Source organism: Amblyomma mixtum, chromosome 3 (genome assembly GCF_055824585.1).
Source record: "Amblyomma mixtum isolate Tamu chromosome 3, ASM5582458v1, whole genome shotgun sequence".
NCBI lineage: Eukaryota > Metazoa > Arthropoda > Arachnida > Ixodida > Ixodidae > Amblyomma > Amblyomma mixtum.
Genome location: NC_143014.1, coordinates 95957048 through 95975540, shown reverse-complemented (window position 1 = coordinate 95975540; position 18493 = coordinate 95957048). Strand labels below are relative to the sequence as shown.

At 46.0% G+C, this 18493-nt stretch overlaps 1 protein-coding gene and 1 pseudogene across 5 annotated transcripts in view; both read right to left on the bottom strand.

Annotated features, from left to right (window-relative positions):
- Positions 1-1145: 1145 nt before the first annotated feature.
- On the bottom strand, positions 1146-2661 carry LOC149351035 (uncharacterized; annotated as a pseudogene).
- Positions 2662-6154: 3493 nt separating this feature from the next.
- The window catches only part of CadN (neural cadherin), a 248060-nt gene continuing 235721 nt past the window's right edge, over positions 6155-18493 (bottom strand). For 2 of the 5 annotated variants that reach the window (XM_089580221.1, XM_089580220.1), the window contains exons 36-38: positions 18218-18480; positions 13193-13444; positions 6155-10126 (exon numbers count right to left, since the gene is read on the bottom strand). In XM_089580221.1, the coding sequence (XP_089436347.1) occupies positions 9867-10126; positions 13193-13444; positions 18218-18480 (775 nt within the window). In that variant the 3' untranslated portion in view covers positions 6155-9866. Of the gene's footprint in view, positions 10127-13192; positions 13445-18217; positions 18481-18493 lie in introns of those variants that run through there. The other 3 variants (XM_089580223.1, XM_089580222.1, XR_016290490.1) reach the window with 2 other exon arrangements.

The following is an 18493-nucleotide window of genomic DNA, read 5'->3' as shown; positions in this document are numbered from 1 at the left end:
ACGTAGCCTGCCAGGTAGTATATTAGTCTTGAATCACTCGTCTGCTCTGGATAGCCATGGTCCCCAAGCAGCGTAGATGTCTGAAGTACACTGGAAGCTTCATCCAATTTTCCGGCGTCGAGCAGATTATCCAGATGACTTGAGACCTCTTTTGACCCAACCAACGACACAAGCGTGCCACCTGCACAATTGCCTGTATCTGGTGCTTTGACCAAATTGTGAAAACTAAGACAGTTCACAGCTGTCAGAAACTGTGGTGACGTCGGGTGATCGTTGCACCCAGAGAATTGACGAATAATGCCAAACAGCTTTTCAATTGGGTCGTGACTTAATTGAGAAGTTAGCAGGTACTTGTAGCCAACTTGCTGTGCCAGGTATGACAAAAGCTGCAGTGTTGCATGCAGTGTCACTCTAAGGCCTTCCGCTGTGCCAGGTGACAGGAAACCTGCTTTTGAGAGCCCTGTGATTTCTTCCCACTTCTTTATATACTCCAGGGCATCCTTCAACATCATCTCTTCTTTGGAATTTGGCCTCAGTGCATCTGAGGGCACTCTAGATGTCATAATGCCAATCAGCTCATGCATGAAGTTCACAAACTTTCCTGTTTGGTCCCCATAGGAGTAAGACTTCTCAATCTGATCTGTATAGAAGAAGAGACCCCGCAGCACTTCTGGGCTGAAAAGATGGAAAGCGAAATTAACTTTCATTTTCTCGAAATTATTGGGATTAATGTGCACCTCTGTGATTTTGGGCATCACCTTCAATGTTGTTGCACACTTGTCAAGTTCATGTGCAATTCTAATAGGCTTTACGTCTACATGGCCTTCTGGTGTCTTGTACCCTGCTTTTACAAAACCATTTCGGACACATTTCACGAGATGGGGAAAGTCAGAGACAAAAAAAAGGCGTCGGTCATTTCCAGCTGGGTAAGGCGCAGGTGACTTGATAGTAGTTGCCTTTCCAGAAATTCTGAACTGTCGCCACATAGCACGGTTCCAAGAGGCCCCATCGCAAGTGATGTAGTCTACTCGGAGGCCAGCTTTCTCCGCAAGCAAAACAGATTCCAGGATTATCTTCGACAACAGAGGAGCCTTAACATTTCCCCTTGATGTGAACACTCCCAAGAATTTGATGCCATGATCCCGAGAGAGGCTGGAACATAATCACCATGCCGTGATCACACGTAACTCCTCTTTCACTTTCTGGAGTGAATGAGCCCAAGTCTACAAATTCGTCAATCTTTCCTGTGCCTCTTGCCACAGCAAAGTTCTCGGACAACTTCGCTGAAATTCAGTCATTTTTTCTGTTTTTTGCGCAATGCCAGTGAGGACGCTGTCATTAAATCCGAAAGTGCTTTCATACTGCTTCATATACGTCTTCAGGCAACTACGGCTAGGAAGCACTAATATTTTTTCTCTCCTGACATGCTCGTACAGGCGTGGGCTTTTCATGTGCATAATTATGCATTCAAGTAGCCATTCAGGGCTGTACCGCATGCCTCTTGGCGACTTGCGGCTTGCAGCCTTGAAACACTGCATTATGGCAGCTTTGTTTGGATGGAAGCGCATCAATCTGCATCAGGGATGCCTCTTCAATTCTCTCATTCTCTGCTTTCATTTGAGAGATCACCTGATCTAAAGTCTTTACTTTGGTCCTCAGGCGGCGAACTGTCTGCAACCTCGCTTTCAGCTTTGTTGCCGTAGTCTTGTTCCTTTCCTTCGGCTGCCTTGCTCGGCACCTCTGGTTGGTCAGCAGCCTCCTGAGATACTTGCATGAAAGGCAACATTTTTCGTTTGGGTTCGCAACACCTTTGCACTTCTTGTGGTAGATGCTCTCATTCCAGATGTGCAGATTTACATTGGAGCAAGCAAGGGGAAATTCCTGTAACATTCCAGCTCCAAAGCAAACCTCCATGCTGTCAACAGTTTGCAGAAGCGACGCAGGATCACGCGACACTGCTAGCGTGAGATCTACACCACGCACGTATACCTCGTGTTTTACAGCACTGTCCGCACCACGGAACACCACCATCTTCTGCGCGTGTAGAAGGCTCGCGTCTGCACCAGGTAGGCACAGGCTGTACACAACATGTAGCGGATTCTCGCTCAACACGTGCCTTCCCCACCTGTTTGACGGAAGTGGTAGGTCTATGCAGTCGAAAGCATGCACTGCTTGGTCGTCAATAAGCACAGCTGATTCCTCCGAGCTGTCGCGAAGCGACTCATCCATTCTGCGCCTTTTGCGGGTCACTGAAGGTTGTGGATCCGGTCTTTCCCGAGACTTCCTTTTCTTGGGGACTGGCTTTGACAGGTATTTCGGTACGTTCGGAAACACTGTTGGAACCGCGTCCGGCGAAAGAACAGGTCTGCTCCGGTCAATACGCACCAACTGTCCTTGAATATGATGTTCAAAGTGCCGTGACACGAACTGGGTGTCAAAATGTAGCTCACACACAGCAGCGTTCCGCTCTAGCGGCTTATCTGCTCTTGGAATGTTTCTTTGCCACTTGAGGAACATATCTTCGTCTTTGGGCACGCCGAAAAGCGAGAGTTTCTTTTTGCACGATTTGTAACCGGTCGTGCAGCCCGGCACAAAACAATGGCTTTGCCGTCGACTCATGTCGCACACAGCATAAAATAATCTGGCAGACCGCTCGAAAAACCACCATAAAAAGAGCAAAGATACACATGGCGCCTCGATGCCTCCGTAGCGTGCGTGCGTTCCAGCAGTTAAAAGGACGTGATGATGATGATGATGATGTAGCCTTCCCTTTGTAACGGGCGGGCGCCTACCAAAGGTGCCCTTGCTGGATAGATACACACATAAAAACACCACTATCAAACGCGAAGCGGCAAACACACACGCAAATACCGACGAAACAGTACTGGTCTAATGTCGCACCAGCGTCCACCACTCTGTCAATCGGCGCTTCGTCGCTGCAACTGCCGCATGGTTTGCCGCATCCGCTGTGCAGCCCTCGTTCGAAGAACGGAAACCCAGCGCCTGCGGAAACGTAGCGCCCTCGTGCGGTGGCGTTGGCAGCTTCTCGCAGAGTAGGACGATGTGCTCCGTTGTTTCGTCGTGCTCTCCGCAGGCTCGGCACTGGGTGCATTCGACTGTAGTGTCGAAGCGCTTGCGGTACACAAGCGTTGGCATGGCACCCGCGCGTGCCTCAAACAACAGGCGGCTGCCTACACTGTTGTCGTAGAAGCTCTCAACGCAGATGTCCTGCTTGGCTGCCCGGTACACTTCCAGTGTCGACTTCCCCTCCATGGCAGCTCTCCACGCCTCTCGCTCCTGCGCATGCACTTGGGTATTAACTGCCTTGGCCCATTTCCTCGCGTTGTCGGCTTGTACTTCATTTCTGAAGAAGCCGAACTTGCGACGAAGGGGTTGGAGCCGCTTCACCCATGTAGTCCGCAGGCAGTATTGACTTACATAGTCAAAGACTCTGCGCGCCCATCGATTTTTGTGCATCAGGCGCAGCCGGCCGTTGTAGGCTATTTTGCTTCTTGCCTCGCGAGCCTCGAAGGTAGACCAACCGAGGTCTCCCTGCACTGCCTCGTTAGCCACTCGCCCATGACACCCTGGCGCCAGACGTCCCACCGCTCGTTGACCACGCTCGAGCCATTCCCTTGTGGGCGCTGTCACGCAGATAACCGAGTTTGCAAATGACAATGCGGGCACATGAACTGCCTTCCACAGCTCGCGGACCATAACAAATCGATTGCAGCCCCATAGGCACCGCCTTCTCAATATGTTTCCCGCTCGCTGCGAAGCTTGTTTCAAGTGTTCCTCATGTTTTGCAGCATATTCTGGCTGCGTGCTGAACCTAATGCCTAGGTATCGGTATTCCGTTGCCATCTCGAGGACGTCCCCGTTTGGTAGGTGGACCGGCTGCTCGGTGTCCAGCGGCGCTGAAAAACACAGCACCGCCGACTTCTTTGAGTTGAAGCTCAGGCCAAGTGGCGCCATGGTCTCAGCGCATATGTTGATGAGAGCCTGGAGGTCCGCATTGGTCTCTGCCATTAATACTACATCATCGGCAAAGACTAGGCCCGGTAATATCCATTCACGTGTAAGCGACGGCGAGCGCCACCTCGCGGATGCATCGCCAAGCGGCTTCAGCGCTTCCCATAGGCGCCGCTTGGCGCTCGTCACACTTCAAAGCTCTAGCCACTGTACCACTGCCCCCACGCCCTCAATCTGCTCTACATATCGGTAACCAACCGATTCCCGAGGTGGACTACGCCAGAATATTAGGCATCTTCCAAAAAAATCGTCATAATACACTCACTCTTCAGAATCTCTTCACCACCACCCATCAAATGGTCCACCTCATCATGAGGATCTCAAATAAGCAGTGGCATGAAAGAACCTTAACTGTTGAGAATGGTCCAAGCTTTTGTCCTCAGCTGTACGGCTAAGGCATTGCCGAGCATTGACGCACAGGCACTGCCCCGTACATCAAAATGTATTCAGCGGATGGGCTAAAGCTGGACTGTCTCATCAGAGACGCAGTCAAATGTGCACTTGAGCTACCTCCAAACACATGCACAACTCAACTTTTGCCCTTGGGTGTCCACAACACCATTGATGAACTAGTGGACTGCCATCTGTCCTCGCAAACACTCCAACTCTCCTCCAACGCATAGCACTAAAGAATTTGGGCTTCCTGCTAGGTCCATCTCCGAATCCCAAATTTGCAGTTCCCAGAAAGATGCAAAGCAAGCTAGTCATTCCCTCTATAAACCAACATTATGCATCCAGAGCATCACCAAGAAAGAAGGCCGGCAAGAGGTCCAAGTCTACATCAGAGCAATCAATCAAATCCCTGGGCCGTCTACACAGACGCTGCAGAACATGACCACAAGGCAGCCAGAACTGCAATCGTCACAGACGAGTATGGGGCAGTCAAGAACAGCGCACGAAGGACTGGACTAAGAAAGAGACAAACACAGTGCTTTCTTAGTCCCGTCCTTCGTGCGCTGTGCCTTCAGTTTGAACCATGTACCGACAAGCCCAGACAAATACCTTACTGCAGAAAAAGCAGAACAGGTAGCTATCGTCCTAGCTATTGCTATGGCCGACGTCCGCAACAATGATCAGCGATAGTAAGACAGCTGTCCGCAACATCACATGTGGCAGTGTCTCCTCAAGTGCATACCCCATTCTTAAAGGTGCCCCAGCACCACAATCGAAAATTACCTAAATCTGGAGTCCTACGCAATCCAGCTGCCCATACCTCAGTCCGAGAATTGGTCTACCGGGTGAGGGAAATTACGGCATCTGGATCCAGGGATAGACCCTACACTTACCAAGAAAATACATCAGCATACCAACTGTCGCGGACCCTCTATCCACCAGAGCACAAGACGCTGACCAAAAGTCAAGCAAACGCATGGCGGTGGCTACAGACAAATACCTACCTGCGCCCGCTTCTACTCTCCAGGTTACAGTCAGAGAGATAAACACCAACATGCAAATTCTACTTACAACCAGCTACACTACTACACTCCCTTTGGGAACGTCAAAAGCTACCCTTCACAAATCCAACAATCACCATACCCAAACAGTGGGAAGCAGTTTTGCACAGCTCGGAAGCTGCCACTCGAGAGGATAGTCACCTGGGCTGTGGAGGCTGCCACGGTGCAAGGGCTTGCGGTGGTCTGATCTCCAGCACCTCCCTAAGATCTCTCAAAATAAACTTTTTACCTACCTAAGTTCGATCGCACCTGCGGGCAAGCTAAACTACGGAGGTCTGTTCAGGGAAAGCCAGCTTCCGAGTCGCCCGGTGTTGCCAGACTTTCGATCTATCAGATGTGACGGCTAATTTTTGCACGATGTAGCTTACACATTCGCATTGCAGCTTTATGATGCTTACAAATTATTTGGTACAATAGACAATTCCTATTTTTTGAGCCATTCACATTTTTGTGAAATAGGAGGTTCCAAATGTAAACACACAAATTTTCACTTTTCTTGATAGCAGAACATGAGTGCCCGAAAGGATTAATGTATGAAGACATTGAAAGGTGTCCAAATAAAGCTGGCTATCACATAAAAAGCATGCAAATCAGACTACAGCTGCCCAGAACACCATGTATACGATTTAAGGGCTGGTGCTTGTCATCTACTGATGCTGCATGACAAATTTGATTCAACATATGTGGCTTTTATTAAGACTTCAAAAATTATGACCTAACATCTACATACTTGAAGCAAAGACAGCTCATTGTAAAACACCCAAAAAAGAACTTCAGTACACAAGCACAATTCTCATTAAAACCTTCCAACGATGTGTGACTCAACGCATAGCAGTCGCATTGGAGGGGCAAAGGTGGAAGCTAGAAATGAAAGGTCTCCTGTATGATGCAGGTGTGCAATAAACGTAAGAGAAAAGGTCACACTAAAAAAGGTACCACACAAGATTTCCTGTGAGCTGCCCCTACAATATCTGAAGTACTGCACACATGCAGAGTAGCACCCAGATTCTGCCAGCACAGATAAGGGAATGAGAGGTCACTAGGCACTTCATCAACAAATACAGTCTCGAAAATTAGGTGAGGAACTCAACCATCTATGCTACCACTGCTTGGGGGACACACATGCACAGCACACGCCAGAAAGACAACAGACAGAGAAAACAACCTCTGTGCCTGCAGAAACAGAGTGCTCACCCTGAAAAACGCAAAGTACTGGGAAATTTCTACCATCATGAAAAATAAAGCTGGAGTTCAGCATAGCTGTGCACCTGGTGAAAAAAAAAAAGTGAAACATACAAACACACATACACACCAACATTATATAATCCCTACCTGCATTCTTTCTCTCTCTTTCATATATAATATACATAATATATATATATATATATATATGATTCCACTACAAGTTGTGGTGGTACTACATGCTTGATGGCTTTGCTTTTCTGCTGGTAGTTGCTTCAAGAGTGTGCGCACAGCTTTGTTCAACTTTCACAGCTGCTGCTTACTCACACAGCAGGGGGAGAAACAAAAGCATGACTGCTGCTCACTGGTGCAGCTGCAGCCAACACACACCACAGTACTGAGGGCAGAAGGGCAACAACTTTGAATGGGACCCGAAGAGTATACGCACAGAAGGAAAATGCACGCTGCGTTGGGTGCACATGTCACCATGTCAGCAAACAGCAGGAGATGTGTTTGCAATAACCACAAGTGCATTCCATTAAATGTTTTCTGTAATCAGGTGTGACTAGCACAATGTGATGATTAAAACCAAAAATAATAATAAAAAAGACAAAGATGAAACTTGCAATGACACATGCCACGCAATACAAGCATTGGTTTTCGCTAAAAATACAGCATAACGTGCCGATACACACCCAGAATGAATGGCATGTTAAGTCTAACTCACAGCCTATTATGATATGCTCACTAAGCTACGGACAGAAAATTCCCAGCAAACTATGCCAGACAGGACAACAGTGCCTTGGAAACTTGGGTCCAAACAAATTTTTGGGGAGGTCCCTGAAATGCATTGCTATACACAAGCACCAACGAAAAAACAATTCTTCTGTTCATCCATTCAAAGTAACACACTGAAGATCATGAAAGAAGTAACATACCCCATCAACATGTTAAGATCATCCTCTCATTACGGTCAAAACACAACCTTGTCTTCATGCAGGTGCTTTCTACATACTGTGGTATAGTTGCAGCACTGTCACAGTGAGCATTTTAGTTGCATGTTTACACAATAATAAATCAAAATTTGCTTAGACTTGAGCATCTTGGCTTTCTCAAAACAAAATGCGAGCTGCTCCTGACAAATGCAAGACACATACAAACTAAGATGCATGCTTCTCTTTTTTTTTTTTTTTAAATACACCCACACAGCCATACACACTTGCACTGGGTGAACACGCTTCAAGTATAATGTGCATGTTGTATACAGTAACGTGTAGAAAAACGCTGCACCTTCCACTGTTTGCCACACACGAAAGGCAGGGGACTGCAATGGGTGTATGCTCTCCCTCCTGTGTGTATACAACTCTCTGACATCATAATAAATAACCCCCTTTGTCTTGCTTCCTGCGCAACAAAGGAACCTGTTGCTCACTTTGTCCCGGTGGAAGCAGCAAAGTTTCTGGATGGTAAGAGGGGCAGCGCGATGACCCCTGGAAACACAGCTTCTCTCTTGAGCTGTCCCGACTGGAGCAGCAATATTTGAGGCATGAAGCAGCACTGCCGCCTAAAAAATGGAATGCACCTTGGAGTATGCGCACAGACCAAAGGCTGCCTGGCACTTGTGCAGCAAAAGTTCACCGCTCACGACTTCTTCTCTAGCCGCCTCGCTCTGCGCAAACCCGGATCAACAGCGCCATGAGAAGTGTTCGGCAGAACGTCGAGGGACGATCACGAGTGTGCCAAGACATTCGCGAGGATCAGTTCAGGACATATAAATGGGTGGGATGGGGGTCGTCTATAAAAGGGCACATATGAGCCACACCTGCATGCAGAAAAAAACTCCATGCTGATGTGCGGTGTGTTACACAAGGAACTGCCTAAAACTGAGACCTTAAATCCATAGCTGCCATGTCAAAACATAATTTACAGCCATACATGTGAACTGATAAAACATACTATACTACACAATATTTTTCACAAGCAACTTTACAACAAACAATTTCACCAAAAGGAAAAAAGGCTGCACAAAAATTTGGGCAGTTTTGAAATTCATTCGAGCCTTAAGACAGATAAAAACACTGTCTCCATCACAAGACATAAAACTGGCATCAGCAACAAGCACACAGCTTGAAAAAGACCTTCAGTTGTAAACATTAATATGGCAAGAACATACCCACAGAGCAAATACAGTACACACTAACGTCACGAAAATGTAAATCAAAGGCAGTGGGAATTTCTTCAAGCCATGTGCATGTTTGTGATGACACTTGGCAACATATTAATAAAAAACACAACCTTAAGCATGCATGATTTCATCCTTAACAAATGAGAGTGGTAAAGCTTGCTCTATATGGCCACTATGATGTGCATCAGGGACACTAAAGAACAGTGAAAAGAAGGTTCACAATGCTGATGGAAGAAAAAATACTGCTCATTTCTGGAGAAGAAAACGCTGCGGAAGACCGGAGCAACCAAGCTCACTTGTACATTGTCCCTTTGGATTGCACCGTGCTGCTACAGAAACACCACAGAAAACTAGAACTCTGTTTTGTGTTGGTAAATGTGATGAATGTTGAGACAGCTTTGAAAAAGAGAAAAACTATACACAAATGAAGCAGGAAACACTTGGGATGATTCAATGACCAGCCTCAAGGAAGGCACGAGGCAAATTTGGGCATCCAAGTCAATAAACGCAGACCACGATGGAAGGGGCAGCTTTATACCACAATCAGGACAAAGCGAGAAGCAAGACAACCTGCCCAGAAGGCTATCCAGATGGCTCACTAATATTAAGTCAGTATGGCATTTATGTACGTATCGCAGCAGTAATCCTAGGGTGCTAAATACAGCATCGGCTGTACAGTCTTGCTGACTAAGGCGACCATCAAGTTGTGTATTAAATACTGAAATCAAAAGTGTGCCACTGGTTCTGCTGCTGTGTTCATCAAGCAGAGGTGGCAACAAGAGCAAAGTACCAAGATGTAAACCAGCAACATCAAGATGTTTTTGTTGATCTTCACTTGGGTCAAACACTTGCCCATGAAAAAAGCAACCTGCCCCTATCCATCGTGAGCTGCGTGACTTGAGTGTGAGTGAGTGGCCAACGTGAGTGGACAAGAGAGCAGGCCAGAGTGAACAAAATCAATGACTAAAGGATCAATGAAGTGGGGGACAAGGAGGCAGATGTGCAAATGGCGCCTAGTCTTCCTCACTCTCGCCCTGTCCGTACATGTCGGCCAGCTTCTGGAAGCGGGGCCCCCAGCCATTGAGGTAGTCGAAGCGCTGCTCATGGTCATCCGTCTCTGAGGCCAGGGAACTGAGTGAGCCTGCAGTGGAGCCACCACCCTCGTAGGCATAGTTGCGCACATCATCCACTGGCGGCGCTCCAGGGTCTTGGTCTGCCTTGTCCAGGTGGTCCCGAATGAAGTCACCCACATCTGGGTGGGCCCCTGTGGGTGCTGAACACACCAAGCAGAAGTGGTCGGTGTTAGCAGAATGCCCCATACTTCACTGCTGGTCCTTGCAAAGCAATCAGATTTCCGTCTAAGACGACAAAAACACATGGCTATGACTTGCTATACTACACCTCCAAGGGCAACTCCAGCAATTTGCCTATGTTCACCAATATCAATGAAAATAGTGCTGTAAACTTTTCTCAAAGTCAAGATTGTGTGTGCCAAATGATACGATAGTTTTCTTGCAAGATAGCCCCCCATTCCAATGATTCATGCTGTCCAAGAGGCGATTTTTACAGCCAGCCTTGTGCATGATGATGATTTCGCATGTGGCACAGCCAGACAGGGCAGACAGCAGCCTGGAAGCAAACTGGTTTCATGGGTTCGGCTGTATCTTCGGCTCACAGGTTGTGGTTTCTGAAGTGACTGCAGTGACCAATGTGTAGTGGGATGCACGAACCACTCAGACAAGAAAGACAATGGGAGTATCTTGATGCAATTCATAGTGAAAAGACTCCTCATGAAGAGCGGACTTATGCTGTCCACTACAAAAAGTGCATTTCTGAAGGAAGAGCTCAGTTCCACGAGACTGAACAGCAAACTGCTATTGAAGTTGGAATCGAGAGGCGATAAATTTAGCGCATAGTTAGAAGCTGCCCTATTCTAGTTATTAACCCTGACTGTGAAAATCACAGGTAGCAAACAGCAACAAAAGTACTTGTGATTATGCTACAGAAAGTTCACTCAAGCTGAGGAAGTTGCGTATCTGCAGACTTCACGCATGCCCAGGACACCTCACCCTTGGTGTTAGAATAGGTTACTCCGGCAGGCAGCACGTCCAGCTCGGGGCCTTGGACGCAGAGCGCAGCACTCTTAAATATGCATGACTACCCAGGCGGATTCGCGCACAGCAGGGACAGGGCGAATGCATGCACTGCAGGTTGCTTGTCTTATTTTCTGAAGGCCACTTCAGCCTTAGATGCAAGAAACCTAACACTGTGCTGTGCTTTACATTAAATTGTTGTTACACTGAAAACATGGCATGGAATCGCGAAAGATGAGGGCCAGACAAGTGACAGGACAAGCATTAAGCTTCAACTATGTTGTTATTGTGAATCAGACACTGCCACTTGTGGCCTATGCCATGAATTCAAGCTTTTTCCTTGTTTTCCATGTAACGATTTATTAACATGGCCGAGCCTACTCACTTCTGAAAACCATTAAATTGTTTTCGTGAAAAATGCAGGCTGCTAAAACGAGCTATTCGCTCACTCTGACAGTTCGAATTGGTGCAGACTGTAACAGCAGCTGCAGTGCAATATGTCCAACAGTATTCCAAATATTTTAATCTCAATATATTAGGCTATGATGCGAGCAATGTTACGCCTAGTTACGCAAAACACCATCCATAAAATTTCAGAGAGGGAACGAAACATGCGCGAGCACGTGCTGATGTCATAGGCCTCCAAGACGAAGTCTCGCAATCCGAACTGAAATGCGACCATTCCACATTGTGTCTAACTCACCACTGCTGCTCTAAAAAATAAAATAAAAAACAATAGAAAAGAAGTGCTCAGTGTAGCTTTTCGCTTTCCAGGAGCGCACACGTCGCAACAGATGCCACGATCATCAACCAGCAGACTATGTCCTGTCAAAGTTACATTTTCCAAGTTGCCTCCTTGCGTTTGAAAATGAAAAAACAAAACTAAAAGCAAAGAAATGGTGTTATAGAAGCAAACTAGGTGGAGCAGCTTGTCCAGGAGTGTTGTATTGAACTTTTGGTGGCAGGTTTAAAAACGTCAGTCATATGACTGATGGCCTGTGGCACAGTAAGGAATGAGTTAAGCGATGCACCACTACCATGCGATGACAGATGCTGCCACTGGTGGGACGCGCGCGACCTAGGTTGCTCTTCCCGAGCAACCTCTTGTGGCTACCAGCCACAGTGGTCAGTTTGCTCACAATCCGGTGGGCAGGTTGTGATGATGACACAAGGTCATGTGACCTAGGTGGCCCCCCCCCCAGGTTGCTTCTCAGGGGATTTTTCACTCACAACACCGCCGCCGCCAGATTTTCTGCAGAATGGGAGCCTTAACGCTACTGCTTTAAAACTGAGCAATCAAGGTGCGATGCGAGAGCGAAAGGCAGCGTTTACTGCGTGCTCTTTGCAACAACAACCTGCTGCCCTACAGCCACTTGGTCGCCTCAATAAGATGTCTATTTGGTAGGGTGGCGACACTTATTTTCCAACTGGGAGACGTCCTTCTGAATCACACACATCTAGCTGCACCCTACAAGGAAGAGAATAGTTCTAAAATTTAATTTCAATTAAGACTGATGTCTGGAAGCAGTATGGGACACTATCAGGTGTCAACAACACGAAAATACTGATTTCCACACAAATACGTAGATGCTTTGGTTTTGGTGCAAACACACACATCTGGCTCTCTCGCCTCACGTGGAGTCGTCACTGACATTACAAAAAGCAGCCCTCCGGGTTGCTCATGGGAGTTTCGGTTCTGAATCTAAATTTTTTTTTTGCTTATTTTAAATTACCGCTTGAGCATTTTAAAAAATGAAGTTCAGTAATCTGATGAGAGAGCTCTCAGCAATATAAGTCAACCATAATCCCAGTATGGTGAAAAAAAACAAAACAAAACACCGGAGTTGCCCTTTGAAGCACTGGAAGAAGTTAGCACACTGTGGAGCATTGTCTGGTCTGGTATTACAATGCACACATATACTGCAGTAGTATATATAAAAGCCTTGAATAGCCCACAGTCAGTTGCTGCATGGCTTAACAGCCAAACAAGTTTTGAAATCAACAAATTAATCTGTTACAAAAGGCTATATCAGACGTACTAGGTTTGAACATTATACTACAAATGAAAAGGCAGATGAATGAAAACAACAAAAAAATTTTCTTCCAAACAAGGACAAAAAGGACCAGTGCATGAAGTTTCAAAATGATCACCACAGCTGCAAAAGCAGCAATATACTTTGTTCAAAGATGCCACAATGTGAAAAACAGCAATAAAAGTGGTGACGTTTAAAGGCAGGTTCACTCACGTTCCCGGACACGAACTTCTTTCTGCAAAGGCGGGGCTTTTTCTGGGCCAGGCTTTGCGCCAATCTGCATCCCAGATGCATCAACTGGTATTCGTAGTGGTGTTATGTCATAGGCATTCATGTCATCCTCCCCACCGCCTTCATCATCATAGCTGATGATGTTCTCTCGCACATCGTCATCCACTCCACCATGGCCAAACTTCTGATCTGACCGTCGGCTCCGGGTGTATGCCACAATCACCAGGACCAAAACTGCACACAAAAAATTAAGTTTAGGAACAGTGCCTTTGCTGGTCATAAACCACAATGCTGGCTGCCTCACAATGCATATATTTGCTATATCCTGTTTTAACGCAAGAGAAATTGCACTGCGAAAGCAACTCCAAGCATCATTTGAACAATTTGCTGTCCATTGACACAAAACTTTAAAAATGCTATGCCCATGCAAATGCCGCCAATGAAGCAAATACCACCTATTATAAGCTTCTGCAAGCATTAACCCTTTATAGGATCACGGGAATCATGTTGTCCCACTTGCTTCAAGTGCTGGCAAACCGACAACGGTGCATCTACGCATCATATTTTTGCGTGCTGAATACTACCGAACCGTCAAACAAATCATTCAATCTGTTTACCTCTTTCATTGATAGGTCTCCATGGTGCTCTGTGTGTTTTTACAAGTGAGGATGTACAGTTTGACGTTCCCATATTGGCAGGAAAAATAAAATCTGGAAAACTGTTTAGCTTTTGAAAAGCCTTTACCTTCATTCAACTGTCTCATAATACTTCTTGAAGTAATTTTAAATTCTGTTGCCAGCTTTCTTATATGTCAGTATGACTGAGGCACAGGTACATTCGAGGTGTTCTTATGAAGTCACTGACACAAATGTGTACCCCTTTTTTTCTACAAAACCAGTGGTCGATCTAAAGTCATTTGGAACGCAACTTTACCATTTGTATGTATGTGAGACATGCATTCTGCTTGCGCCCTATAAAGGGTTAAACGAAAAGCCCACTGATTTTTCTTTTACAGTTTAACAAAGTTGTACAAATCAACTACATAATTTTGTTCCAGGTTGATACTGCAACTTGGTGCCGGACCGTTTCATGAGTTTTTTTTTTTTCGAACTTCACAAAACAAGTAGTTGTGCAGCCTGAGGCCCGAAATACACTGCACTGCCACGCCTTCTATTGATTCAATCCTTGAATTAAAAGTTTCAGTGAAGAGCACTGAAATTGTTTCCAGTTGTTTTCAAGCTAGGGCTACATAGCGGGCTATTAAATGTGTTCTCTCATATCCGGCAAGGATGCTGACCAATGGTGGCATCATGGACATTTCATACTTTTGAAAGCTATCAAAGGAACCCGATGGCAAATTATTTCTGGGCTTCTTACGACCGAACAGCATAACGTGACAACTACTTCAAAGAAAAAATGGTGAAAACACAAACAATATCAGAAGGGTAATTAAGGATTGGTCAGGGAGCTGGAGACAGAAAATTATTTGACAGTCCCACTGCTTGAATGCAATGCTTTCTCAATGAGTGGACTTGCATCCCCTCGGGCTTCAACCTTTACAATGACTCATTTTATCAAGCAAACTTTCCGGTGCTGACAAAGTGAAAGCTGATCATCATCACCATCATCATGTGCCATTAATTTTTTTTTTGTTACAATGACACATGGCAAGCAAATCTAGAATGGCAATTCCATAGTGAAGTGAACAGTACTTGCTTCAAATAGCACTGCTATGTTCCCTGCCATGAATGTGAGAGGAGAGGACAAGGCACAAGTCAGTATCCTTATTCCGAATTGCAACTTTTATGGTGACTGGTGTCCTCACGGACAACTCTGTGCTTCCTAGTGCCCTGCTGTTGTTTTAATCTGGGGTTAAATTTTAATCTGTTATGGCCCCTGGTGTTAGGAACAAAAAGGGATGAGGGGGCACTGAAATGGTATGCAAGGTAGCTTGATTTTTCTTTTTACTAGTGTTTTATTGTGCTAACATACACAATTCATCCTTATCATGCCTATGAACAATTGCGTGCTAAAGAATATTTCAGTGGCCAATCTTAGAAACATGGCATGATGTCACAGTGGGGAGCATGGCCAGCTGCACAGCATTTTCCATAGTTGGCTTTCTATAGCCGTGAAAAATGAGTTTCACACACACTATCTGATGGCAAATAAACAGAAAGGTAGTGCTACACTGCTGCAACAATGCCTATGGCAGCCAGCACTGACAAGTGGGACATTATAGAGGACGGGAGACTAGCACTGAGCTTGCTGTATTCCAGACAGCTGGAGGCACTCTCACGGACAGCTCCGTAAGCACAATTTTCTGCCAAGACTGTCCTGAACCTTTTTGCCACATTTGTATCAAGAATGATGCTGCCAATAACTACAATTTCGCTTTACTTAATGTTGGCTTTCGTGGTTCCTTCAAAAGAATACCTAATGCATCTGACAAAATGACATTTCAAACAGCAACTATACCAAGTACTTGTCACAAAATTGCATTGTGTACACGCAGACCTACAGTCGATGACCGATTTTTTTTACTCTCTAGGGACCACGAAAAAAGAAAATTTGGGCAGTCTGAAAATCAAATTTTAGTGAAAAAAATCACTAAGTTATTGCCAATATGCTGGAGGAAGTGGTCAGTAGTTTTGTACACATTCTGAAGCTTTACATGACTAAATCTCGCTGCACGTTGTGTACACAGACAACGGGTGGCTACTGCTTTCATGAGCTCTGTGCAGTACGATGGCTGCACTCTCGTCAGCATGTCGCTGACAAACGCATGAACTGGGACAAAATCTAGACGCAAACGCACTGCTGTGGGTACTGCGCTGTGCCCGCTGCAAGAGTCTGGAATGAGAAGGTGAAATGATAAGAACCAAAGAACAGCCGAAGCAAGCACTCCGCTGGCATTGCCCCTCGCAATTAGCCCTAGCGACTAAAGCCAAAATTGGCATCGCAATCGGTGATATGCACTCTGTGGTGGCTTGTGCATAATCAGAGCCACTTGCCTGTCATCAAAACGCCAGCTGTTGGTTGTGCGTGTGGTTTATGATAGAAAAGTCAGGGCTACAGTGTGTTTTGCCTCAGGTACGCTCACCTCACTTTGAAAATCACCATTTTCTTCTGCGTGCAGTCTCCCTGAAGCCGTAAACTCCCAAGTGCTTTGCTGCTACCACTTCCAAAATTCAGAACTAAAGACTCAGCACAAATGAGTTCCATGGATGATCACATGGGCGCAATGAGCTGACTAGTAGCAAATATCAGTAGCGACCAGTCAGTGCTTGAAGCTGTTTCGGAGGTGAGTAGCAGAATAGTACTAAAAAAAAAAAGGATGTTGCCAACAAGCGTTTTCTGCAGAATTATTTCCTGCAAAAAAAAAAATTTCTTTTTGCAGGTACAGAGACTTCAGTATTTATCTGTCTGGATTTGAAAAAATTCCTGAATGTACTGGCCTAATCGAGGGCAAACAGCGCTCACAAGACAGCATATTATAATCTACGTTTATTTAAGATGTAATTAAACATTGGCACTTGCCTGCATTTTCTAGAATTAAGGAGAAACTCCTGTCGACTGTGAGTACATTTTCTGCAGACGTAAGCCAAGCAGCTGATCCAACAGGCAGCTCCACCTGCCGGACGAAGCAGTAGCCAAAAGCCTGGCACTGTGGGCGGGCGAGTTGTGCATTTGTTTTGAAGTTCACTGTTGCATTTTTGCAGTGTTTCAGTAAGAGGAGCGATAGCTCTTCCTTTTGACGTTAATTTTAACTGGTAGATGAAATGGGAAGTTGGAGGAACCGCACGGCTTGCCCAGAAGCCATCGGTTGTTCTCTAACCGGCAGGGAGCGCAGCCCCTCGTGACACTGGTTTTGCCTGTAGGCAAAACCAGTGTCATGGTAATTACAAAAGAATCAGGAAAGTACCAATGTTCAATTACATCTCAAATAACGTAGACAATAGTATGCTTCTTTGTGAACGATGTTTACTCTTGTTTAGGCCAGTATAGCTGATGCACAGAAATTTAAAAAAATCCAGACAGATAAATACGAAAGTGTCTGTACAATGCAGTGCCATTTTCATGAGATAAAACAATGTCTTGACACAGTCACCGCCATCAGTGCTCACAATTCATGCCCTGACATCAGCTACACAAGCTGAAGGCATTGCCGCGGGAGTCACTGAGCCAGTCATAACCACTACCAATCCACTATTACGCTGAGCTTTTTCAACAAATGTGATGAAACTACATTTAATAATATTTATTATAGTAGAACCCCGCTGTTATGCTCCCGGGTGCTGCGTTTTTCCGGCTGCTATGGTTTCAAGACCCAACCCAAGCTCCCATAGAAACCTATGCAATACAGACTTGGCTGTTACGTTACAACTGTGGCAGCTTTCCTGCATGCTACATCGCAACTGCTACTTCGCGATAGTGGTTCACCCCGTGCTGGCATTTTTACAGCCTACACTTAGTGCGCGCGGAACGGTGATGGGCAGATGGGGAGCCACTGCAGGGCGCCTAAGATTTTCCATGCATGCAAACGATTGCGACAGCATTTTCTCCTTACTAGAAGTAAAAAAGAACAAAAGCAATGCTGTGCATTTACTTTTATGCACGCTTCCCAGCTACTACATTTCCCGGCTGGTACGATTTTTTTCTGCGGTCCCATGAAAAATGTAAGGGCAGGGTTCTACTATTCGATACAACATTCAAGATGATTACAGCTATGGCACTGCCCCCATAGATGGGCAGTGAATCGCTTTTCCATAAATTTTTTTTTTTACTTTACAAGACTGTTTGGCAACAAGAACACAGACAGCTCCAGGAGTCTAATTCCAGACTGTCTTCATGTGCAACCTTGCCTCAACTGTTGTACCAAATCACAAAATCTTATGTGCCACCACTTGTTCTGTTCTGCAGACAATCAGCATGAGGTATATAGGTTGCCCATAAGACCTACCCGTGCCCACAACCCCTAGAATGCACCAAAGAAATCTCTCTTACGCAGGTACACCACTAGACAGGCCAGGATAATGAGCAGCGCTTCCAGCCCAAGGGCAAGAGAGGTGTTTGTCATGCGTGCGCCAGCGCCCACGTCGAAGCAGCTGCAGTTGTGGCACTCAAGGCTCTCGTGGCAGAGGCATGTGTGACCCTGGCCGTGAGGCAGGTTGGTGCACTGGCCCGCGTAACCACACGGCTCGTCCAGGCACTCGTCCTTGTCCTCACAGTCCAGCCGGTCTTCCGTGGGTGTGAAACCTTCCACACACCTAATGTCCACCA